Source organism: Cryptococcus neoformans, chromosome 4 (genome assembly GCF_000149385.1).
Source record: "Cryptococcus neoformans var. neoformans B-3501A chromosome 4, whole genome shotgun sequence".
NCBI lineage: Eukaryota > Fungi > Basidiomycota > Tremellomycetes > Tremellales > Cryptococcaceae > Cryptococcus > Cryptococcus deneoformans.
Window position 1 is genome coordinate 1,389,258 of NC_009180.1, and position 19,596 is coordinate 1,408,853.

General features: G+C 49.1%; 10 protein-coding genes across 10 annotated transcripts; 4 read left to right on the forward strand and 6 right to left on the reverse strand.

Annotated features, from left to right (window-relative positions):
• Nucleotides 1-316: 316 nt before the first annotated feature.
• CNBD4880 (hypothetical protein) lies at nt 317-1,739 on the reverse strand (the record flags this gene model as incomplete). The annotated part of the gene is made up of 2 exons (XM_770666.1): nt 317-538; nt 600-1,739. 2 exons carry the CDS (start codon nt 1,737-1,739, stop codon nt 317-319), a joined length of 1,362 nt encoding a protein of 453 aa, XP_775759.1.
• Nucleotides 1,740-2,927: 1,188 nt separating this feature from the next.
• Nucleotides 2,928-4,403, forward strand: CNBD4890 (hypothetical protein; the record flags this gene model as incomplete). Its single annotated transcript, XM_770667.1, has 6 exons — nt 2,928-3,091; nt 3,143-3,192; nt 3,240-3,672; nt 3,723-3,788; nt 3,834-4,266; nt 4,323-4,403. The coding sequence occupies 6 exons, from the start codon at nt 2,928-2,930 to the stop codon at nt 4,401-4,403; spliced, it is 1,227 nt and encodes a 408-aa protein (XP_775760.1).
• Nucleotides 4,404-4,489: 86 nt separating this feature from the next.
• Nucleotides 4,490-5,360, reverse strand: CNBD4900 (hypothetical protein; the record flags this gene model as incomplete). The annotated part of the gene is made up of 3 exons (XM_770668.1): nt 4,490-4,888; nt 4,947-5,077; nt 5,135-5,360. The coding sequence occupies 3 exons, from the start codon at nt 5,358-5,360 to the stop codon at nt 4,490-4,492; spliced, it is 756 nt and encodes a 251-aa protein (XP_775761.1).
• A 938-nt stretch (nt 5,361-6,298) lies between these two features.
• On the forward strand, nt 6,299-6,955 carry CNBD4910 (hypothetical protein; the record flags this gene model as incomplete). Its single annotated transcript, XM_770669.1, has 1 exon — nt 6,299-6,955. One exon carries the CDS (start codon nt 6,299-6,301, stop codon nt 6,953-6,955), a length of 657 nt encoding a protein of 218 aa, XP_775762.1.
• A 542-nt stretch (nt 6,956-7,497) lies between these two features.
• CNBD4920 (hypothetical protein) lies at nt 7,498-8,379 on the reverse strand (the record flags this gene model as incomplete). The annotated part of the gene is made up of 5 exons (XM_770670.1): nt 7,498-7,590; nt 7,641-8,008; nt 8,059-8,118; nt 8,182-8,211; nt 8,268-8,379. The coding sequence occupies 5 exons, from the start codon at nt 8,377-8,379 to the stop codon at nt 7,498-7,500; spliced, it is 663 nt and encodes a 220-aa protein (XP_775763.1).
• Nucleotides 8,380-9,075: 696 nt separating this feature from the next.
• Nucleotides 9,076-11,009, forward strand: CNBD4930 (hypothetical protein; the record flags this gene model as incomplete). Its single annotated transcript, XM_770671.1, has 3 exons — nt 9,076-9,082; nt 9,522-9,903; nt 9,950-11,009. The coding sequence occupies 3 exons, from the start codon at nt 9,076-9,078 to the stop codon at nt 11,007-11,009; spliced, it is 1,449 nt and encodes a 482-aa protein (XP_775764.1).
• Nucleotides 11,010-11,794: 785 nt separating this feature from the next.
• Nucleotides 11,795-13,328, forward strand: CNBD4940 (hypothetical protein; the record flags this gene model as incomplete). Its single annotated transcript, XM_770672.1, has 9 exons — nt 11,795-11,800; nt 11,850-11,870; nt 11,949-11,960; nt 12,015-12,270; nt 12,323-12,366; nt 12,423-12,648; nt 12,707-12,816; nt 12,866-13,108; nt 13,161-13,328. 9 exons carry the CDS (start codon nt 11,795-11,797, stop codon nt 13,326-13,328), a joined length of 1,086 nt encoding a protein of 361 aa, XP_775765.1.
• A 192-nt stretch (nt 13,329-13,520) lies between these two features.
• Nucleotides 13,521-15,219, reverse strand: CNBD4950 (hypothetical protein; the record flags this gene model as incomplete). The annotated part of the gene is made up of 3 exons (XM_770673.1): nt 13,521-14,072; nt 14,127-14,511; nt 14,570-15,219. 3 exons carry the CDS (start codon nt 15,217-15,219, stop codon nt 13,521-13,523), a joined length of 1,587 nt encoding a protein of 528 aa, XP_775766.1.
• A 345-nt stretch (nt 15,220-15,564) lies between these two features.
• On the reverse strand, nt 15,565-17,689 carry CNBD4960 (hypothetical protein; the record flags this gene model as incomplete). The annotated part of the gene is made up of 3 exons (XM_770674.1): nt 15,565-16,941; nt 17,004-17,465; nt 17,537-17,689. The coding sequence occupies 3 exons, from the start codon at nt 17,687-17,689 to the stop codon at nt 15,565-15,567; spliced, it is 1,992 nt and encodes a 663-aa protein (XP_775767.1).
• A 620-nt stretch (nt 17,690-18,309) lies between these two features.
• On the reverse strand, nt 18,310-18,960 carry CNBD4970 (hypothetical protein; the record flags this gene model as incomplete). The annotated part of the gene is made up of 4 exons (XM_770675.1): nt 18,310-18,461; nt 18,527-18,549; nt 18,606-18,664; nt 18,754-18,960. 4 exons carry the CDS (start codon nt 18,958-18,960, stop codon nt 18,310-18,312), a joined length of 441 nt encoding a protein of 146 aa, XP_775768.1.
• Nucleotides 18,961-19,596: the final 636 nt, after the last annotated feature.

The window sequence follows — 19,596 nt, forward strand, 5'->3', positions numbered from 1 at the left end:
ACGAACAAGCAGCTCGACTTGGAATGCCGCCAAATGGCGGCGGCGCTGCATTTTGGAGGTTTGTTCGGCAAAACAAGACGAATGTCGGTAGTCGGGATCGAGAGAGATAACGGATAAATGAAAGACGAGCGGGAATGGAGAAAGCGACAAGAGAGGAAAAGACTCGGTATTGCCGCATAAAAGGTAGAGTCGGAGAGGAGAAGACAAGTTCGCAAAAAAGAGAACAAGAAGACGAGGGGTCGAAAAAGGAAAAGAAAAGTCTCGGGTGGAACGCGATAAGCAGTTCCCGTTTATTTGTTGCGCCGTCATAAGACGGCTATATGAGACTTCCTGATTCGGCTCGCTTCTGGATCCTGTTTTGGGCACGGGCGACCGCGGGTGTTACACCATGGCGCTTGGCATCAACGAGGGGACCATCGGAATGGATGCCCTGTCGATGACGTTCGAGGTCATGAAGACGAGAAAAGCCGCGCTTGCACGTGGCGTGGGGGCACTGATAAGGTTTAGCACGGAGAGGATTGTGAGTTTGGATGTGAGACTATGGCAAAAAGTGTCAGCTCGTGGAAACGTGACCTAATCGGCAGTAGATGCTTGCTTACCTTGAGATTAAAAGCTCTAGCAAAACCGCGACCACAGACCTGGCACTTGTGCTTCTTTTTGGGGTCATCAGGAGTCTGACCAGGCACATATCCCCTACCACCACCGTGCACGTTGGCAACGGGAATCGACGCGACATTTGGCTTGGCGTCTTCTTCTGAGGAATACGCCAACTCTTCTTCACCTTCTTCGCTAGCTCGTCTGCTGACCGCAACAGTAGTAAGACCAGACATTGAAGACGTCCTGTCCATAACAACGTTGGACACGGGGTAAGAGGTTGTGGACGAATAAGAAGGCGATTGGTTGGTAAGATTGGATATCGATTGACCAGCAAAGGATGGCGCATTTTGAGGAGCGTCATACGAAGAGCGAGGAGCAGCAGAAACCGGAACATAAAAGTTGGACATGTTCATGCGATGCTGCTCAGCCTGGAACCGCGCGACCTCTGCAGCCTGAAGATGCGCTTGAGCTTGTGCGTTGTGCAGAGCAACTTGGGAAGGCTGAGGATGATAAAACCCGTCAGACTGCTGCCAGTTGGGCACGGCCTGACCCATCTGGTAGTAGGTAGGCTGAACCATGTGCGACTGATAGGCAAGCATGTTGTTATGGTTGTCACCAGAAACGGCAGCGTCTTTGAAAAAGGTAGAATTTGCGGACCCGTCAGGCATCAACCCAACTGAGGATTTGTCACACGCAGAAAACAGGGCGTCAAACTCGTCGTCTGGAGTATGTGATTGAATTTGCTGGTGAACGACAATGGCGCGGTCTGCTTCGGCGCGGGCGGCAAGCGTTTTGTAGTGAAGGTAACGCTGAAGATGATGTTTACTGAGGGCTTCTGCAGTATCTAGCTCTCCAACCTGAGTAGGCGGCTGGATCTGAGAGATGTCGGCGATAGAGGATCGTGGAGAGACCAGATCGGTAGATGGTGGAGTGGAAGAAGACTCTTTGTGAAGGTCGGCCGAGTCAATCTCGTCAACGAGTGAAGACGCGTTGGGCGAGTAGTGGGTAAATGACTCAAAGTCAAAGTCTGGCGAGGTTCTGCCTGAAGAAAGGGAAGGAGGAGAGGGGATGGAGCAAGCGGATTGATGGTTCGTATCGACAGAAAAGGATTGGGGAAAGGAAAAGTTGGATGTCAAGGACATGGAAGATATGGTGTGGGAAAGGCTCGAAACCAGTGGCTTGAGTTGACGTGTTTTGTGGGCTTGTGCGGCGGGGGATACTGTACTGGCGCTGTATGCGTGTGCGATGGGGAATATGGTGTGAGATATGAGGGGAATGTATATGTATGGTCCAGGAATAGAAAAAAAAGGATGGAAAGGAAAGAAGGGGAAAGGAGGATTAATAAGAGTGTTTGCGGCCAAAGACGAGAGGGACGTGGCGGTGTTACCCTTTGTGCCCTCCCCTCGGGAAAATTCTCAAATTCCCGAAATAAATGCTCACTACCCCAGTTTCCTTTAATTTAGCCCGCACACCATTTTCACGGTCATCATCTGGGTCTTGGGCCGAACTTGGCAATCGTGGTGGGCTTTAAATTTTGGTTGTTTTTGGACAATTATTACAGAGCTGCCGCAATTGAGCTCTGAGCATCGGCCATCCTCCGAGGTCGGAAGTGACACGTTCATTTTCATGCCCGGAGTAATTAACATGCATGAAACAGTGTGCCCGATTATACGAGACAGCAGACAAGGATGGGAAAGCCAAGACTATGGCCTACTATACCTACTACTTTACTGCTTCCACCACCGCCGGTCGTATAGACCGCAAGTCTGAATCAAATCAATCACACAGTCCTCACCTCGGACTCGGCTGCTGGCGGGATGGCGTTCAAGAAGAGTCGTTCCGATCTTTATTACGGTCGCCAGTTTATCGTTAAAAGAACCATTTTCGTTGTTCCGAAATCTAAGGTCCAGAAGCCCAACAAGTTTTTGGGAGTGCTGCGGCGATTGTGCGGTCTGGTGTATTAATGGATTTAAATTTGTCGGGATATTCGGGAAGTCAAGCGAGTATCACTGCCCCGTGACATCATGTGTTGGTACCTCCCTTCCGACGTTCATCCGCAGGCGGCAGATCCGACCGACGATCGAGCAAGACAAAAAGATGGAGATAGGACGCTGAGCCCGTCGTCAAGACCGGCGGAATTATTAAACGATCTCCGTGACGCAATGGGTTTTTCGAGATGTGAGCTTGTCAACAAACGAACTGAAAGGCGCCGCCGGGGACATGCTATGAGGTCCTGGCCGACAATCTGCTACTGACTACTGTTAATCAGACTGGCTCTGGCCCAAATCAGCCCAACATATCTATCAGCTGTGCAGCCATAGGTATTGGCCATGGCAATTTCAACAACTGCCCCTCCCCCGACCGCGACGCGGACCCCAAACTATGTCCCGAGTTCTACTCTCTCAGCTCACTCTCGGGCCGTTACGGCTCTGCGATTTTCTCCAGACGGCACGTTGCTGGCCAGTGCGGGTGCCGACGGCTGGCTTCACTTCTGGCAAGTATTTATTCCTAAAGCATGTACATATCAGTCCTAACAAGCCGCCAGGCATCCAACTAGTGGAGAACATATCCGTGGATTCCGTGCCCACAAAGCAGGTATGCAGAACATATTGTCTCCGGAACAAATTTGACATAATCGCTAGGTATCAACGACATCACAATATCCCCAGACTCCCTCTACATTGCCACGGCTTCGGATGATCACACTTCAGACATTCACCTTCTGCACCCGACACCGGGAGTAACTTTTTACCCGCCACCTCTAGAACCTTCTGATGCTTCAGATACGGAAGATCACCCTATAGCTCCAGTGCCTCCTCAATCGTCTGTATCATCATCATCCACGGTTCCAGCTATACGTCACCTTGTCTCACACACCGCCCCCGTGCTTTCTGTTGCCTTTTCTCCCAAATCCAATCTCCTCGCGACTGGTAGTTTTGATGAATCGACGATAATATGGGACGTCAAAAGGGGCAAAGCCTTGAGGCAACTGCCTGCACATGCAGACGCTGTGTGGTGTGTGGCTTGGGATGCAGAAGGCGAGATGGTGCTCACAGCTGGCGCAGATGGATTAATGTAAGCAATCATGGGCCTGTCTCGTACAACTACTCGCTAACAGGACGTAGACGACTGTGGGACGCCAGTACGGGACAGTGTCTCAAAACCCTAGACAACGACACTAATTCCCCTATGTATGTTCATGGGCGTTTTCGGTATTGTCGCTGACTCCTTCACAGCTCATACGCCGCATTCACCCCATCTTCTGTTTTCCTACAAGCTTCCACCCTTTCGTCTACTCTGAGAATATATAACATCCACACGGGCAAAGTTATAAAGACAATACGCGCTCCTGGCACCTTTGTCAGTGAACGATGGCCTTGTCCCGCTGTCATCTACGAGGGTCTACCGCCTCTATTCCAAGGCACCGAGAGCAACGGTCATTTAGATCCGTTGAAAGAAGAAAAGATGGACGTGGACTGTGTAGACAGAGATCCAGAACCAGCAAAGCCCCCAGTCGTAGTGTCCAATGTCAAGACTAAAATGAGAGATGCGTGGATCATCTCCGGCTCCGAAAATGGCAAGTTGATCATCTGGGATATTCAAAGCAAGCGAGTGCTGCAAGTTTTAGAAGGAGACCTATCACATCGTTGCTCTGTTGTTGCCCTCGCTGTGAGTCAAGATACACTCGAGCGTATCCGTAACATCCTAACAAAGTCCCTGCTCAGGTGTCGCCGGACGGAAGGACGATCGCTAGTGGATCGTTAGAGCCTGAAAAAGTCATCAAGCTTTGGAGGGACGCAGAATAGAAGCCTGTATTGCTGGCGCAGTGTATGACTGCATATGCTATATTATGTTGTATGATAATGAATGCCATCGCTATGCCCGCACCGACTCATAATCCCACTCGCCCTCCCTTGCCCTTGACGCCTTTCCACACATTATCCACCCATTCCTTTTCGTCCCTGTCGACAAGCACAAAGTCTCCTCCCATATTTGTCGCTCCATTAATTCCGGCCGTACCTTGAGGAGACCTCCCTTGGCCCCTTTCGTAGAAAAGCCCGCTGCTAGGTGACTCAGTTGGAGGAAGGTTGAGTATCTTGGCTGTAGAACTGGAAAGTGAAGTAGAGGTAGAATTACTGAGAGCAGTCCGCGCAGCGGCATGGGACGGCCCTGATGGAGTCTGCTGAACAGCGGTCTGAGCTGGTTGATTCAAGGATGATGGTGACGGACGATAGACTTGGCGAGACAGTGGCTGTGGGGGCGTTGATGGGTGGGGGGTGTAAGATCGTGTCTGAAGTATATATGAGCTAAAGACCGCAGCCATTGAACGTGGTAAAGTTTAGACTTACGAGAGGAGAAGATACCTTTGAAGGCGTCAACTCCATCCCTTTCGGTTGAGGAGGCACGTATGTAGACGGGTACTGCAAGGCTACAATTGCCTCGACAATATTCCACACAAGGACCAAGGTTATCAAAGCCTCTGTTAACATATCTCATCAGCTCGACCTTGTATAATAGAAGCCATGCTTCAACTTACCCCCTAATCCTAATCCAATCTCTCCAAAACTCTTTTCTCTGCCGAACCTCCCTTGCGCAGCGTCACAGGCTTGCAATACCAGAGATCGGACTGCTCTAAATGGTGGAAACAAATTTCTAAGAGAAAACAGGACGAGTGCAAAGACGTTGGATTTGAGGCGAACTGTAGCGAGTGACGGTGAAAGGGGTCGGAGGACTGTTGACAGATGGAAAGGAAGAGGAGCCATTGTGACCAACTTGCGAGTCCCACAGCTTACGGGTAATGAAAGGCCTTGCTTTTTGGAGTATCCTGAAGTATAATTGAAGTTGCTTACAGATGTTTTGCAGCAGGCCCACTGTGAAACGAACTAGTAAGCACGAATGACGGAGCATCAGACGCAATAAGAAGTTCATCTTAAACATTCAGTCATGTTGCCGTGGGTGGGGTTAGGGCGGGCATGGCCGCTGTGCAATCGTTATTTATTTTCACTGAATTAATACGTCATTAGTTATCATCATATTTATCACCACTTATATCGTCTTTGATCATCGCGTCGTTTGCTATGTATTCCTGTTTTCTTGGACAGCGGTACAGCCAGGTAAGAAAAAGAACACGTTCCAGTAAAGACATCACCGTGAACTTTGTTCCATTTGGCTGGATTTTCTTAGAAGAGACTCTTATCTAGAATATGTCGCCCATTTTGTTTTTGTATTTTTTTGGTTCTTTGTCTTCCCCGCCGCTAGCGCCAGGCCCCAATCATTAATATCTGTGGCCGCGTCCTGGCTTGCGGCGGCCGAGCAAGTATCCGGCCTTGATCCTCGCGCTAATTTAATTGTGATCGCGACCACCAGTCCACCTCCGACCATCAATCTCGACAGACAGCCCCAATGTTTCCTTTACTATTTATCCCCTTACCTTTTGCAACTCAACCTGCAAATACCCCTCTTTAAACCGCCCAACACTGCACGTATGCTCATCTCAGCGGAACACGACCCATTTCCTGTTCCCATCACGACGACATCGTCGTAACTTGGCTAAGCGGAAAAGCAGCCACATCCGTCACGTAAGTGCCCCGTGCTGACAGGTGAAAAAATAAATCAATAACTCCATCTCATATTTCTAGTGTAGACGATACCCCGAGCGGCGCGCGTCGGTCGACAGTCACTGAGCAGCGCAACTCAAGACATGTCAACAAAAACGCCTAGAAAAAGGCTTCTTCCGCCGTCACCTCTCGCGCTCCCTGCATCATCTTTACCTTCTCTCCTTCCAGAAGATGAAAGTACCTCTTTAGGCAGCCCTATAGACAGCAAAAGCTACCCTGTGCCTCAGCAGACGCCTACGAAGCCGCCTTTGTCCAAATCTATTCCTATACCCGTGACAAGAAGGCGAAGCAAATCTTACGTCTATACGTCCTCTCCGCATAGCCCAGATTCGGTCCTTCCCTTAACCCCAAGCAGCACCAAGCAACAACTGTCCACGACTAGCAGACTGTCTACCAGTACCGCAACAGAGATGAGCCGACTTGCGCTGGAAACGAGTTCTGTGAAGAGACATAAGCTTGATGCCAACTGTGATGGATCTCAACAGTGGGGTCACAAGGCTTGTTGCGGAAGAGACATGAAACAGAATGATGAAGGCTCGGGTCTGTCGACTGGTTGGAGCTCTTCACATGCCTCTGCCGAAAAGACAGGCGCGACCGTGGAGAAAAGTGCGCTCACGCCCAACCGGTCGGGCTCGACCGAGCACTCTTCGTCCAAAAAGCGCTTAAACGAACGAGGACGAGGGCATATGGTCTCTCATCCAGAAAATTGCCAACGAACAACAGACGCTGCTAGAATATGATTTTGGGTGATCAATTTAGATATGTCGCAAAGAGAGAGACGGTCGCGAAAGACCGCATAACGGAGAAAAATTTGTCATGCCTCGTGCCGACAGAAAATACTATCCTCGAGCAAGTCGAAAGGAAAGTAAGAGGTGCGTGATGCGTCACACATAACCAATAAAAAACTGACAACACGGACTCAATCAAAGGCGCGACTGACGCTTATATCGACATTCTAACTTCGGTATCTGTGCATTACCAGTCAAACCCTTGACGAAAGGCATGGACGACATACGCGAAAAAAGTTGCCCAATGTCAATGCCACTGCTAAACAGCGTATGGCTTTGTTATTGCTGTCCGATGGCGATGTGAGCCCCGCAGAGTCAAAGTGGAATGTATCTTTGTACACATCATGGCGATCATTAGAAGATTAGAAATAAAACGGCCCTTGGAGTCCGATTATAGTACCATAGAGGCTGAACCTTGTAGATGAGTTCATTGTATGTTCCATAGAGGCTATGAGCGATTCACAATAGCATGCGTAGTATGCCAATTCTTTTGTCTATAATTCTCGTTTAGGTTCAGATTCCAACACGTTCTTCCTGAAATAACTCTCCTCAACCTTTTCGAACAAGGCGTCGGTGGCTTGCTCAACCTGATTGCTGCGTCAGTCGCGAGCGAAATACAACGTACGTGGAAACTCACAGGATGATCGAACATGTAAGGAAGGGCGGGTACAATACCGATACCAACAGCTGTAGGTCCCCATCTCCTCAAAATAGCATTTTGGCTCTTGGCAAACGCTCGTCCGGCGTACCTGACGGCAGTGTGGATCGTGAAGGCAGGCAAGGCCATCGAAGCTACACCCTGAAAAACGGATCGCTTGACAGCTACCATAGCCAAACGGGTGCGCTCTGACATGTTGGCGGCTTCAATAGGCGAAGGACCGAGCTGCGAGGATTTGTAGGTCGTAAATGAGACATCACCGATCAGATAGGCCCATGAAACACCGTAGGCGGCCGTGACCAGCCAAGGGGGTACAACTGGTCGGAAAGCCTCTCCAACATCACTGGCTATGCGTTCATTGAATATGTGCTTATACAAGTGTAATGAAAGTACATACTGTAAGCGGTGTAACGAGAGCCAGCCCTGACGACATCCCTAGCACGCCTGAGATAAGCAGCTAATCAAGGCCACGGCTATCAGTTGGAAGCTCTTGAATCGTAGACGTCAGTAAATTTCTTACCATATCGGATGCTGGATTCGGTGGAGTCGGCTATTGAATAAGTTAGGGTTCAGTGCCGAGACTACATCAAAAAGGCTTGTCGTTACCATTCTCTTCGACGAGGCCTTGCAGTTTATCTTCAGAGGCCTGCTCTACAGACTTGGCATTCCCTTTGGTAGAATCCTCAGCGACCTGAATTGCAGATCTATTGGAAGGCATCGATATCGGCTCCGTGCTGCTCAGATTCAAGGGGAAGTAATGCAGGAGATGCTGGCGCGTTTGTTGAGGGTAGTATCTTCTCTAACTTATTACAGAGACGATGACTATTTCCCGCCGTCCTTCTTTATTTATTTTAGCATTGGTTCGTCTGAATGGCCGCCGATGGCCTGCTGGCTATACGTCACTGTCTGGCCGCCGGCAGCTCCGCCACGTCGGTAAAAATGGAAATAATGCCGCCAGCACTCAAACCCGCCCGGATCAACTTTTGTTCCTATATTACATAATCAGCCAATCAAAGTTCAAAAGTGTCCGGGGCGGTCAAGGGACGAGGACGGAAATTGATCTCAAGCGCCGAGTGCCGCCGACGAGGGCCGGGCTCTGCTGGCGTTCCTGGCCATGAAGCCCGTGCGCGCGCGGAGAACACAACATGGGCAAGCTTCAGCTTTTTTAGGCTGCTGGCCGGCGATTCGATCTCTGCAAACGTTTCATCGATCCGCAGCACATGGCGACAAGCGACGAGGATTCATCTCTTGCTTTCTTTATCCCATCCCTGCCATAACCGCTCCCTTCATCCCACGGCTCGCCACTGTTATCCTTTCACCCAACTCCCGACTTATCCCACCGCCACGTCAATTCCTTCCCGACGCGTTCTGCACCATTTGCAAAATATAACTGTCCATCTCGAGGTTGCCTACCATGTCTGGTGAGTAATGATGTATCGTCGTTCTCTCTTGAGTTTGGAGTAGGGCGGTGTCAAAACGGACCGTCCATCTCACCCTTCTTTTCTTGGGTGTTCCCATCAAAATCCCGCGTTCGCGCGTGTGTCTGATGAGAGGCTCCCGGAGGTCACATATCATACGGTTGAAGGCCTGGTTGTATCGTTCCCGGCCTTACCTATGGTGTCACTGACGTCTGTGTGGACTGGGGCTGCCTTACTGTGGCCTTTTATCGTCACACTTAACATCCAAAGGCGTAATGTTCCGTCTTCCTTTGTTTCAGTTGTCCGCCCAGGGTTTTCCATATTGTCTATGAACTTGGCTGACTGTAAGCTTTCTCATCCCTGTCATCCCTTACCCACTCTGGTGGAAACAACATATATGTCCACTCTTAATTCCTGCAAATGACTGTTCGGCAATACGCAGACACCGGCGCCGACACTTCCGATATTATCACAGCCTCCGCTGTTCAGTCAGACACTTCGCAGGCTTCTGTTTCCCCTTCCGCCTCCCCTTCAGCTTCTCCTTCCGATGTCCAATCTGCCTCCCCCTCCGCGTCAGAGAGTGTCACAGCGTCGCCATCACCTAGTGAACAGGCTTCTTCGTCACCTTCACCATCAGCATCTGCCAGCCCGAGTGCCAGCGCGAGTCCGAGTGCGAGCGAATCACCCAGCCAGTCTGCACAGCAAAGCCAGTCTGCTTCATCTTCACCGTCTGACACGTCAAGTGCGGCGCCAAGTTCGAGCGCAGCTCCAACCTCTAATCCATCTTCCGTAACAGAGAGCGAGACGTCGAGTCAGATACCATCGTAAGTCAAACAAAATGCAGCTTGGAATATGCTGATAAAATGATAGATCGACGACCCAATCGTCTGGAGTAGAAAGCTCTACCGTTTCCTCGTCAACTTCGCAATCCTCTTCTACTCGTGAAATCGTGACTTTTACGGGATCATCCACTTCCACATCTTCTTCATCATCATCATCAAGCACGGGCGAAACCACGGTTTCCAGTGCGCTATCCATCACCACTACCGACTCTGCTGGCCATACTATTACCACCGCTCCCTCTATGCTCACGCAGCAGCTCACTTCAACTGATGCAGCTGGCCAAGTGTATACCGTCACCCAGATCGTCCATAACCCTTCAAGTACTGGCACATCATCTGCTGCCGATGGCGATTCTGGTTTTTTCAGTAACTCTGGCGCAGTAGCGGGTACTTTTGTTGCTGTTGGTCTGGTGGCCACCGCCGGTATCATGGCGTTCGTCATCTTCATGCTTCGTCGTCGACGCCGTCAGCGTCTCGACCGTGATGTTTCTGCTGCTGCATCTGCTGCTGCCGCCGCTGCAGCCCACTCTCGCTCAGGATACGATGATGAAGATGATCAGCCTTCTATGGCACAGTACGGGGGTTATTATGCTGCAACCACGCCGAGCAACACAGATATCCATAATCAGCCTCAACCGGAAATGGGCCCGTACCATGATTATGAAGACCCTGCTGGAGGGTATGACCCATATGCTGTCAATATGGTTAACCTCGCGCCTTCAAACGAAAGACTATCGACCTCTACAGAGCCTGGTATGGCCGGTTTCGGTGCTACAAGCGCTCAGGCCAACTATGCTGTCCAGGCTCCTTACGCTCAAGACCCCAACGGTCAGGAATACATGGCTGAGCCCCACCAGCCTGATTTTTCCATGCCGGTCCATGAGCAGCAAGCTGCTAACGAGGGTTACTACTTTGACCCCAGCCAAGCGTATGCATACGCGCAAGAAGACGCGTATGGAGGTTTCCACGACAACACCCAAGACCAGTATATACCTGAGCAACCGGCTGGGGGGCATAGACGCAATGGGAGTGATGGGAGTGTTTCGAGGCCTGGGGGGGAGAGAGGACTCAAGGTGACAAACTTTTAGATGATCTTTACCACATCTTCAAGAAAAATAAATTACGGATAATCTCGATTGGGCTTTATTGGATTCAAGTTGTGTTCATCTTCTTCTTTATCTGGACTCGGTGGTGCTTGCAAACTTCTCACCCAGTTTTGTTGACGACCTTTTTACGTCTTCATCATACATGCGCTCTTATACCTTTTTTTTGCCTTTTAGAGGTCTCCCCCTACTAGCACTCGTTATACCTTCTATACTATGACCTTTTACTGTATTCTTCTCTTCCAAATACTAGTCTATGTAATGCGTTGTGGCTGGACTACGTTATTTTATGAAATTAGCTTGATTGAAGGCCAGGAACGTGATAGTTGTTATCGGTGGAGGTCAGCCACCTCGGCCTCGGCGAACAGTTTCGAGGAGTCCTTATTTGTTGATGTGGAAAGCACAACAACGAAAACAGCCACCGGCAGGCAAGAGACAAGAAAACCTCCAAGTAAAATATATCCTCGGCAAACTCACTGGATCCGCTTACGAGTCGTTCATTACGATCTGGGGAAGCACACGTACGTATATATCAACAACCTAATCTGCAGCCCGATCATCATCTCCTCTGGGAATGTCTTACACCGTTCTCAGCCGATCTCTTCGACGAGAGCAAGTACATATCATTGCAAACATCAGGACAACATCAACCACTACCACATCTGCTGCTACCATGAGCAAAATTATTGTCGGGCCTTCAGAGGTAAAAGGTGAAAGAAAGAGGGGCGCGCACTGGAAAGGCATTCAAGAACCCTTGGTCGTCATTCAGTATGCCGGTGAGTATGTTCTTTGCCCACTTAGCATCTCCTTGCTTACACTCTATAGACTGCTTGGAGTTTAGCCAAGGTAAGTGTTGCTTCGCTCACGGAGAATCCTGGACAGTATCAGAACCTCGTGTTGACGTAAATTTGGTGCTTCGTTCAGTTTGGTTATCAAGTAAGTCACTAGTCATCTCTTTGCCAACCAATGCTCGCTAACGCATCCCTTCAGATGGCTGCGTTCAAAGATGTCACTGTGAAGAACGCAAAGACACTCATCCCTCACGTGAAGCCCAACTTCGGTGCTGACCTTCCTCGGAAAGATCTCAAAGCTACTTGGCTAGGACATGCCTGTACGCTAGTGGAGATGCCTGTTGCCTCTCAAGTCAAGGGTACCAATGAAGGTCAAAGAGGTGTAAGGGTACTCTTTGATCCTGTTTTGGGACCTGGTATGGCATTCTGGGGACTGGGTCCCTCTCGAGAAAGCAGTGAGTTGTTCATAGTCAATAGAATGTCGACATACTGATGACGAATGTGTAGCCCCGCCTTGCGAGATCGAAGATATACCAGAAATCGACGTCATAGTACGTTTCTACCGATACCATTCTGACCACGGTTGTATTAGCTGAACTCCATTTAGGCAATTTCACATAACCATTATGACCACCTGGACGTTCCAACACTTACCACCCTCCTAAAGACGCAGCGTGCCAAGTATTCGTCATCGCCTGTCCTCTTGCTCCCTCTGAATAATCGGCATATTGTTTCTGGGTTGCCTATAGATAAGGAAAATATTGTTGAGCTCGATTGGTGGGAAGGGAGAGAAATTGAGGTTGAGGGTGTGGGTAAAGTAAGGCTTGTTTGCAGTGAGTCTCCGCGGCAGAAAAGCTCTACTTATACCTGATCACTTGTCTTTTTTTTTAGCTCCATGCCAGCATTCTACCGCCAGATATCCTTGGGATCGAGATAGGTCCCTGTGGTCTTCCTGGGTAATCCAAGACCAATCAAGCTCCGAGAGTACAAACTCAGCATCTGTGAGTAAATCCTTTCATGTTGGACAAGAGCATCTCTGATGTAATACAGGTCTGGTTTGGTGGCGACACGGGTTACTGTACAGTGCATATGGATGTTCATGCAGGTACTCACCCGACAATCACTAACCCTAAAGCTTTACCTCAAGATGTTTGTCCAGCCTTCAAGGAGATTGGCGAGCGCCTCGGCCCGTTCACTCTTGGTCTCATTCCAATCGGAGCGTACTCTCCCCGCCTTGTCATGTCTCCATTACACGCAGCGCCTGTAGATTCTGTCCGCATGTTTGAAGATACGGTACGTATAAGGCACGGTCAAATGTAATGCATATGCTTACGCAAAGTGATAGAAATGCAAGCAAGCCATGGCAATCCATTGGGGAACATTCAGGATGACAAATGAGAGGTTTACCGGGCCGCCTGAGAAGCTGAAAGAAGCTATGGAGGAAGCAGGTCTTGAAACCAGTCTCTTCAGCACCTGTAAACTGGGAGAGAGTCGTAGTTATAAAGTTGGTTAGGTTCAATAAATGCCCAGCACAGTCCTGGCTTGAGGACCCAGATGTAGATAGCAATTTTCAATACATTAATTGATTAGCTTCACATCGTTACCAACAAAGCTCATTAGTACGTCAAGACGTAAAACTGTAATTATGATTACACCCTTTCTAGAATATTATGGATATAGCCATCGCAAACATGAAACCTCTTTTTCACCCTTGTTTCTCCTTGCCGATCGCCTTCGTCAAAGTGTCCTTTGGGTTCTCCAGAGCTTCTACGCCCTTTTCCAGTACGCCACCCGACGGAGCGCTGTCCCCACGTTCTTCTTGCATGATTCTAGCCCTCTCATTCAAACCCTCTTGGTCACTCGAGCTTATACTAGCATTGCTTCCGCTAGCCAAACTCGATACGCTGCCTTGCCCATAAACAATACCATCACCTTCCTTGAGCTTCGCCTTGCGTTGTTCGTCCTTCATCTTCTGTAGTTTGTCATCGTCACAAGCCATGACGACAATTTTGAGACCAGGGAAGTTGCGTTTGAGGAATTTGCGGAAAATAGGAATGAGATCTTTGTTGGGTCTGTAAGTACCAGAATCATTGTCGATAATGAGCTCGTATTTAGCCGGGTCGACTGGAGGAGAAGATTTGGGGGGACCACCAGGAACATCTTCGGTCGGATGTGTATGCTGAGATGGGTCGGAAGGAGACTTTGAAGGATCTGACAGACGCCGAATCATGAATTCTCCTGACCATGCAATATAAATCTACCGCAATGCTAATCAGCAGCTTCTTCTAATGAAGTTTGGGCGATGACTTACATTGACATCGGCATGCATAGTGTGTTTACTCAGCAAGTCAATTCCAAATTCTTTTCCGGTCTCGGTGAACCTGAAAAGGCCATCCAAGGTAATGATAAACGTGAAGATCCTGGCTCCTTGGTCATGATGGACCAAGTCCAAGAACTTTTTTGTTACATGTTGATCAGGATCCTTGCCTTCCACAGTCTCTGGAAAGACTCCATATTCTGTCTGCCGATCATAGTTGTACAATCTTTCATGTTGATGGTGCAAAGTCTTATTCAAGATCTTCCCCCTGATACCCTTTGCCGTGAACATCCCGGAGACAAATGGCTTAAAGTCCACATAGCGATGATAGAGCTCGTTTGGAACTGGTCCGATGAGCTGTATTTCATTGGCTTGGAAACTATTGAGTTAAGAGTTAGCATCATTTGCGATTTGACCAACCTTTTTTGGTTACTCACTTGTACCTCTCCACTCCTTGGTCGTCCTTAGCCTTTGTTCCAGTCAGACGCCCAATCATTGGACTGTAATGTTTCCACCAAAACCCATTGATAGTGTACGCTTTACCCATTTCTCTCTTGGTTCGGCCTAGCATTTCAATGCTGATCACCGCATGTGCATGAAGATCGTGACCTGCTAGCATGACACAAGTCCAGCGTAAAGCATAAGCTCTCAGGTCGGCTCCTGTCTTTTTTACTTTGAAACTCTGCTGTTTAAGTCCTTGCCATTTTTCGTCTATTGGACCAGTGTCGATTTCAAATTTACCTAGACGATCATCATGATCCTGCGGATCCTCGTCGTAAACCCTTACGCTAAGCTTTAATCCATCCTCAGGTACACCAGCAATAACCCAAGGAGCTTCCCATACAGGCTCGAGCGTTTTACGGACAGTGTTGGTTCTGAAGCGAAGATATGGGTCTTGAGAGTGTCGTGATTTGTGTGAAGTAGTTGCCTGAGCGAGAATGAATGGGTCAGATGTTTGCGACCCGAAGTCTGCGACTGGGAGGTTTGTTGCTTTGTGGAACGTGATGCGAAGTGTGTATGTGGGGGATGTAGATGGTGAGAGAGCGGTGGCATCGTATCCGCCTTGCGGCTTGTCCTCTGAGGGCATGTGGGCGGATGAGATGGGAAAAGGAGGAAGAATACAACAGAGGACACGGAAGCTGGATGGAAATATAGATTTGCAGCCGATGGACAGGCACAAAGGGAAGCCAAATGAACGACGGCGCATAGACCAAATGTACCAACAAATACTTCTTTGGCTTTTGGTGGCAGACAACTGTTTAGACGTGACGTCATGTCAACGACATCCATCTCATCTCACTCGTCTGGTGTTTGACGACTGAAAATCCCAAATGCACAACAACAAAATGCTATAAGATCACCTCTAGGTACAAAATTAATGGCCTGTCTATAAGTATGTCCCGCTTTACCTTCAACAAGCATTCCTGGTAGGTCATACTTCCCCAAACCACCGCCGGATCTCAGTCAGCTCTTTATGCCACTTCTCCCATTTGCCAACCATCTTCTTAATCTCTGCTTCACTTGATCCTAGTTCTTTACCACTTTCAGCCATCTGATGAATTTTAGAAAGCTTGTTTGCAAGTAAATTATAAGCTGGGTAGAGCTCTTCGTACCGATCGCGAAGAGCTTCTGGGTCAGCAGGCTGGCCTGGCCGACTTGCCAAGTTGACGGTCATTTCGGGCGGACTACGATGCGAAGATGTCTCGCGAGATGACTTGGATTGTTGACTATGTGTACGGAGATTGTCTTCTATTCTTCGATCTTCCACATCACGCTTGTCGCTGTCGTTACGATCTCGACTCGGCTTGCGCCTTGACTCTGAATCACGGCGCTTATGCTTGTTGGACCGAACAGCCTCGTCTGATGTGACCCTGGCTTTGGGTCGACCCCTGATCTCTCCTTCCTCTCCACTCGAGTCAGAGTAATCAACTTTCCTCGCCCGCTTTTCCTTTTTTCGTACAATCTCAGCAAGTGGTGCAAGTTTCTCTCTTGGGCTGTCTTCGGTCTTCTTCTTGTGGTTGTTGACGCCTTTCGTTTTGGTCGTCTTGACCTCTATCTGATTTGACGCAGCATCTTCATTTGAAGAGTAATCGTAGGTAGTTTTGGAGCGTTTCGTCTTCGATATTGCGGACAATTCCGTCTCACGACTCTTTTCTTCCTCCCTCTCCCTCTCCTTTTTCTCCTCACGCCTGCGCGATTCGTCTTTTCGTTCCTTCCCCTTGGCCGCCTCCTTCTCCTTATGTTCTCCATCCTTAAATTTACTAGGATCCTTTTTCTCAGGAGAGACAGAGGGACTGGCTGTAGGGCCTAGCCTAGGACTGGCAATTCCGTTTGGCCCCTTGATATTGGGCAGACTTCCGCTACCTGCTCTCTGTCTTTCAGCCACAAATTTGGCTCTCTCTTTAGCAATTTTTGACTGGGGACCTCGTTTGGTAGGTACCTTCTGCCGCGTGACCGGGGCAGGAGACTCGGTGCGCGCCTTATCCCGTTCCCGCACCGAGGTGACTGCGTTCGATTGCAGCGTCGAGGTATTCGCGGCATTAGAGAGCTGTGGTGCGTTTTTCTCTGATTCGTCAGAGGATCGGTTAGCAAAAGCGTTTGATGCGTCCCTCTCCTTTTTCTCAAACTCCATTCGCTCTTCTGAATTGGCAGGCAAGCCAAGCTCATCAAAAGCGGCATATGCGAGCCGGATGACTTGTTGCTGTTCAGCATAAGTGTAAGGCCATTGACCAGCACCAAGTTTGATTTTCGAATATTGATTGGGTTGAAGAGACCATGACCCCGGCTGTGTTTTGGAAGGTCGACCAACCTGATTCAGATTAGATTAGATCAGAGGTCCAAAGGGTACGGTAGGTTGTAAAATGCACATACCACTTTGACTACTCGCATGACATTTTGTTCATCTCCCCCCATCCGTCGACATAAATCCTCCTGAGTAGTCTCGCCCATCGCCAAGTACTGCATGACTCTTGTTTTCAGGGGGATGCTGCCTGTCCCCGTACCAGAGCCCCAGACAGCTCCGGGTGCGGACGTCGTCACAGCCATCGGCGCCGACATTGCTCCAGACGCTACCCGATCGGTATGTCGCTTGATGCCGTCTACTTTGAGAGCACGCTCCTTTCTTTGCTTCTCAAGGGCATCTGTCTGGGCACGCAGCTTATCTGCTGCACGAGCGGTAGAGGCCGACGAGAAGGGGATATTGAGACGGGTTGTTGCTAGAGCCGCAAGCTTTAAAGTGGGGCTAGGACCAGAAGACAGACGGTGTATTTCAGATGCCGTAGAAGCCGGACGAGCATCGAGTGGCATAGGATCTTGGTCGGGCACATTGAGTGTCTACAATCACAATTATGTCAGTCACGATTAACAACATCCCTTGCAAACTTCAGGACAATAGGCAAACTTACCACGCTGCCATCCATACCAACAGTCACAGATGCTCCTTGTGAGCTTTCCAGCGCAGATATTATGTCCTCTGGAAGTTTAATGAGGTAGGCTTGTCGCGATGGACCCGCTTGACCAAGCATGGGCACTCCGCCTTTTGATGGAAAAGAGGGCATGGCGAAATTAGATGGTGTGCTCCGGAGAAATGCTGAGCTGTCGTCGGAGTGAATGGGCTGGAAGAGAGTAAGATGTCGGAATTGGGGAACGGGGTATGCTCAAAAGACGGAATGGAGATTGACTCTGAAGACTGAAGACTGTTGAAAGCTCCTTTCACTGTCTCGACGGACAATGCCAATGGAGAATCAAGAGTTCACGATCGCCCCTCTTCCCTGCAGCGCACAACCTAAGCGGAACCGGACCCGACAATCCGTACACAAGTGTCGATGTCATTACTTCAAGTTCGGCTTTATAATCAGTCAGACGGACTATCACAGAAGTGCTGCTTCAATAATGCTGCCGGACGATCTGTATGCAAAGCACGAAATCTGTCTAATAAAATAGGACTAAACTAGCAGAAGTACTTTAGGAAGTTTACGTGGGTATCAGACTTAGAAACGCCATAGTGCACACGCTCCTTCAATGCTAGCGATAAGCTAGCATTTGATAAGACCAAAAATAGAGCAGAATGGTTAAAGAAACACTTTCACGATTCTTACAAATGGTGGCATCAATGTTTATCCAAACCCAACAGCAATTATATTTTGCATCCTCTTAGGGCGACTATCATTCTAATTCTCTAAGCGGACGCGGCAGCAGAGATCTTCTGCTTGACCTGCTCGTGGGAGAGTTTGAGGAGGTCGCTGGAACCGCCGATGAACTCCTTGTTGATGTAGACATGGGGAACAGTGCCTTGGCCGTTGAGTTCCTTGAGGTAAGCCTGGATGGCAGCTATGACAGGATGAGTCAGCATCCGACCATAATATAAGTTTCCCAGCCGTCATAACGATACATACCGCCGTCCTCACGCTCGTCGAGCCTGCACAAGATGTCAGTCTGGTAACCTAAAGTCGTGGAAATGGAGAAATAACCCACTCAAGGATCTCGATGTCCTTAGTGTCCTCAGCGAGGTAAGATTTGGCCCGCTTGCAGTACTAGTTACCAAAAAAACATGGGTCAGTTAGGGTCAACAGCATGAGAAAGATGCCCAAAAATTATTAAAGGCTTCTGCCGCGAAACTCACAGGGCAGTAGGTCTTGGAAAATACGACGACCTTGTTATCGGCGATGGCCTTGTCGACCAAAGATTTAACGTCGGCGGTCATGTTGGGAGTTGAAATGGATGATCCTATCTTGGCGGTTTGGGTAGTAGCGAAATACCTAGTAGAAATGGGTGCTCTGATAATGTGGGTTGAGAGTGTTGAGAGACGATGAAGAGCAGTAAAAGACATTTATAAGAGAGAAGTAGGCGAGAAGATGGGGAGCGGCAATTTGTATCAGAGCCGACCGACGATGCTGCTTGCGCCATCCCAAATTGCTTCCATATAAATAATAGCGTCATCATCGTTTATTATTATTTGACAATAAATAATATCGAAGGCGGCCTTTGCCGCTTTCTTTTAACGGAGGAGCGGATGACAAATAATCGTCCGCAATAATCTACCTCCACCACTGCATGTGTGCACAGTGTGTGAGTGTAGGACAGCAGGTGAATTCGGTAGCCTGCTTCTCTGCTGTCGACAACCGCAGTAATGTCGGCAAGAAGAATCGACGAGAAGGCAACCCCAGCACAAATGTATATAGTTTTTACAGTCCCATCCTTATAACCGCGCGTCAGTCTGAGCCAGACCAGAGCCGGAATGATCAGTAAGTCACTCACAGTCGGGTCTCGACCCTCTACAGACCACAGACAAACAACAACCGAAAACAACGATGAAACAAACCCCTTCTTGAGTCCTGAGATCGATCCTTTTGTTTCGATCAAATGCGCCATGCAGCATGCACCATGATGATACTTAGGCACTGTCGCTGCAAAGGCATAAAGGCAAAGGCACATTGCGCACGACCGTCTCTGCTCAGTGTACATG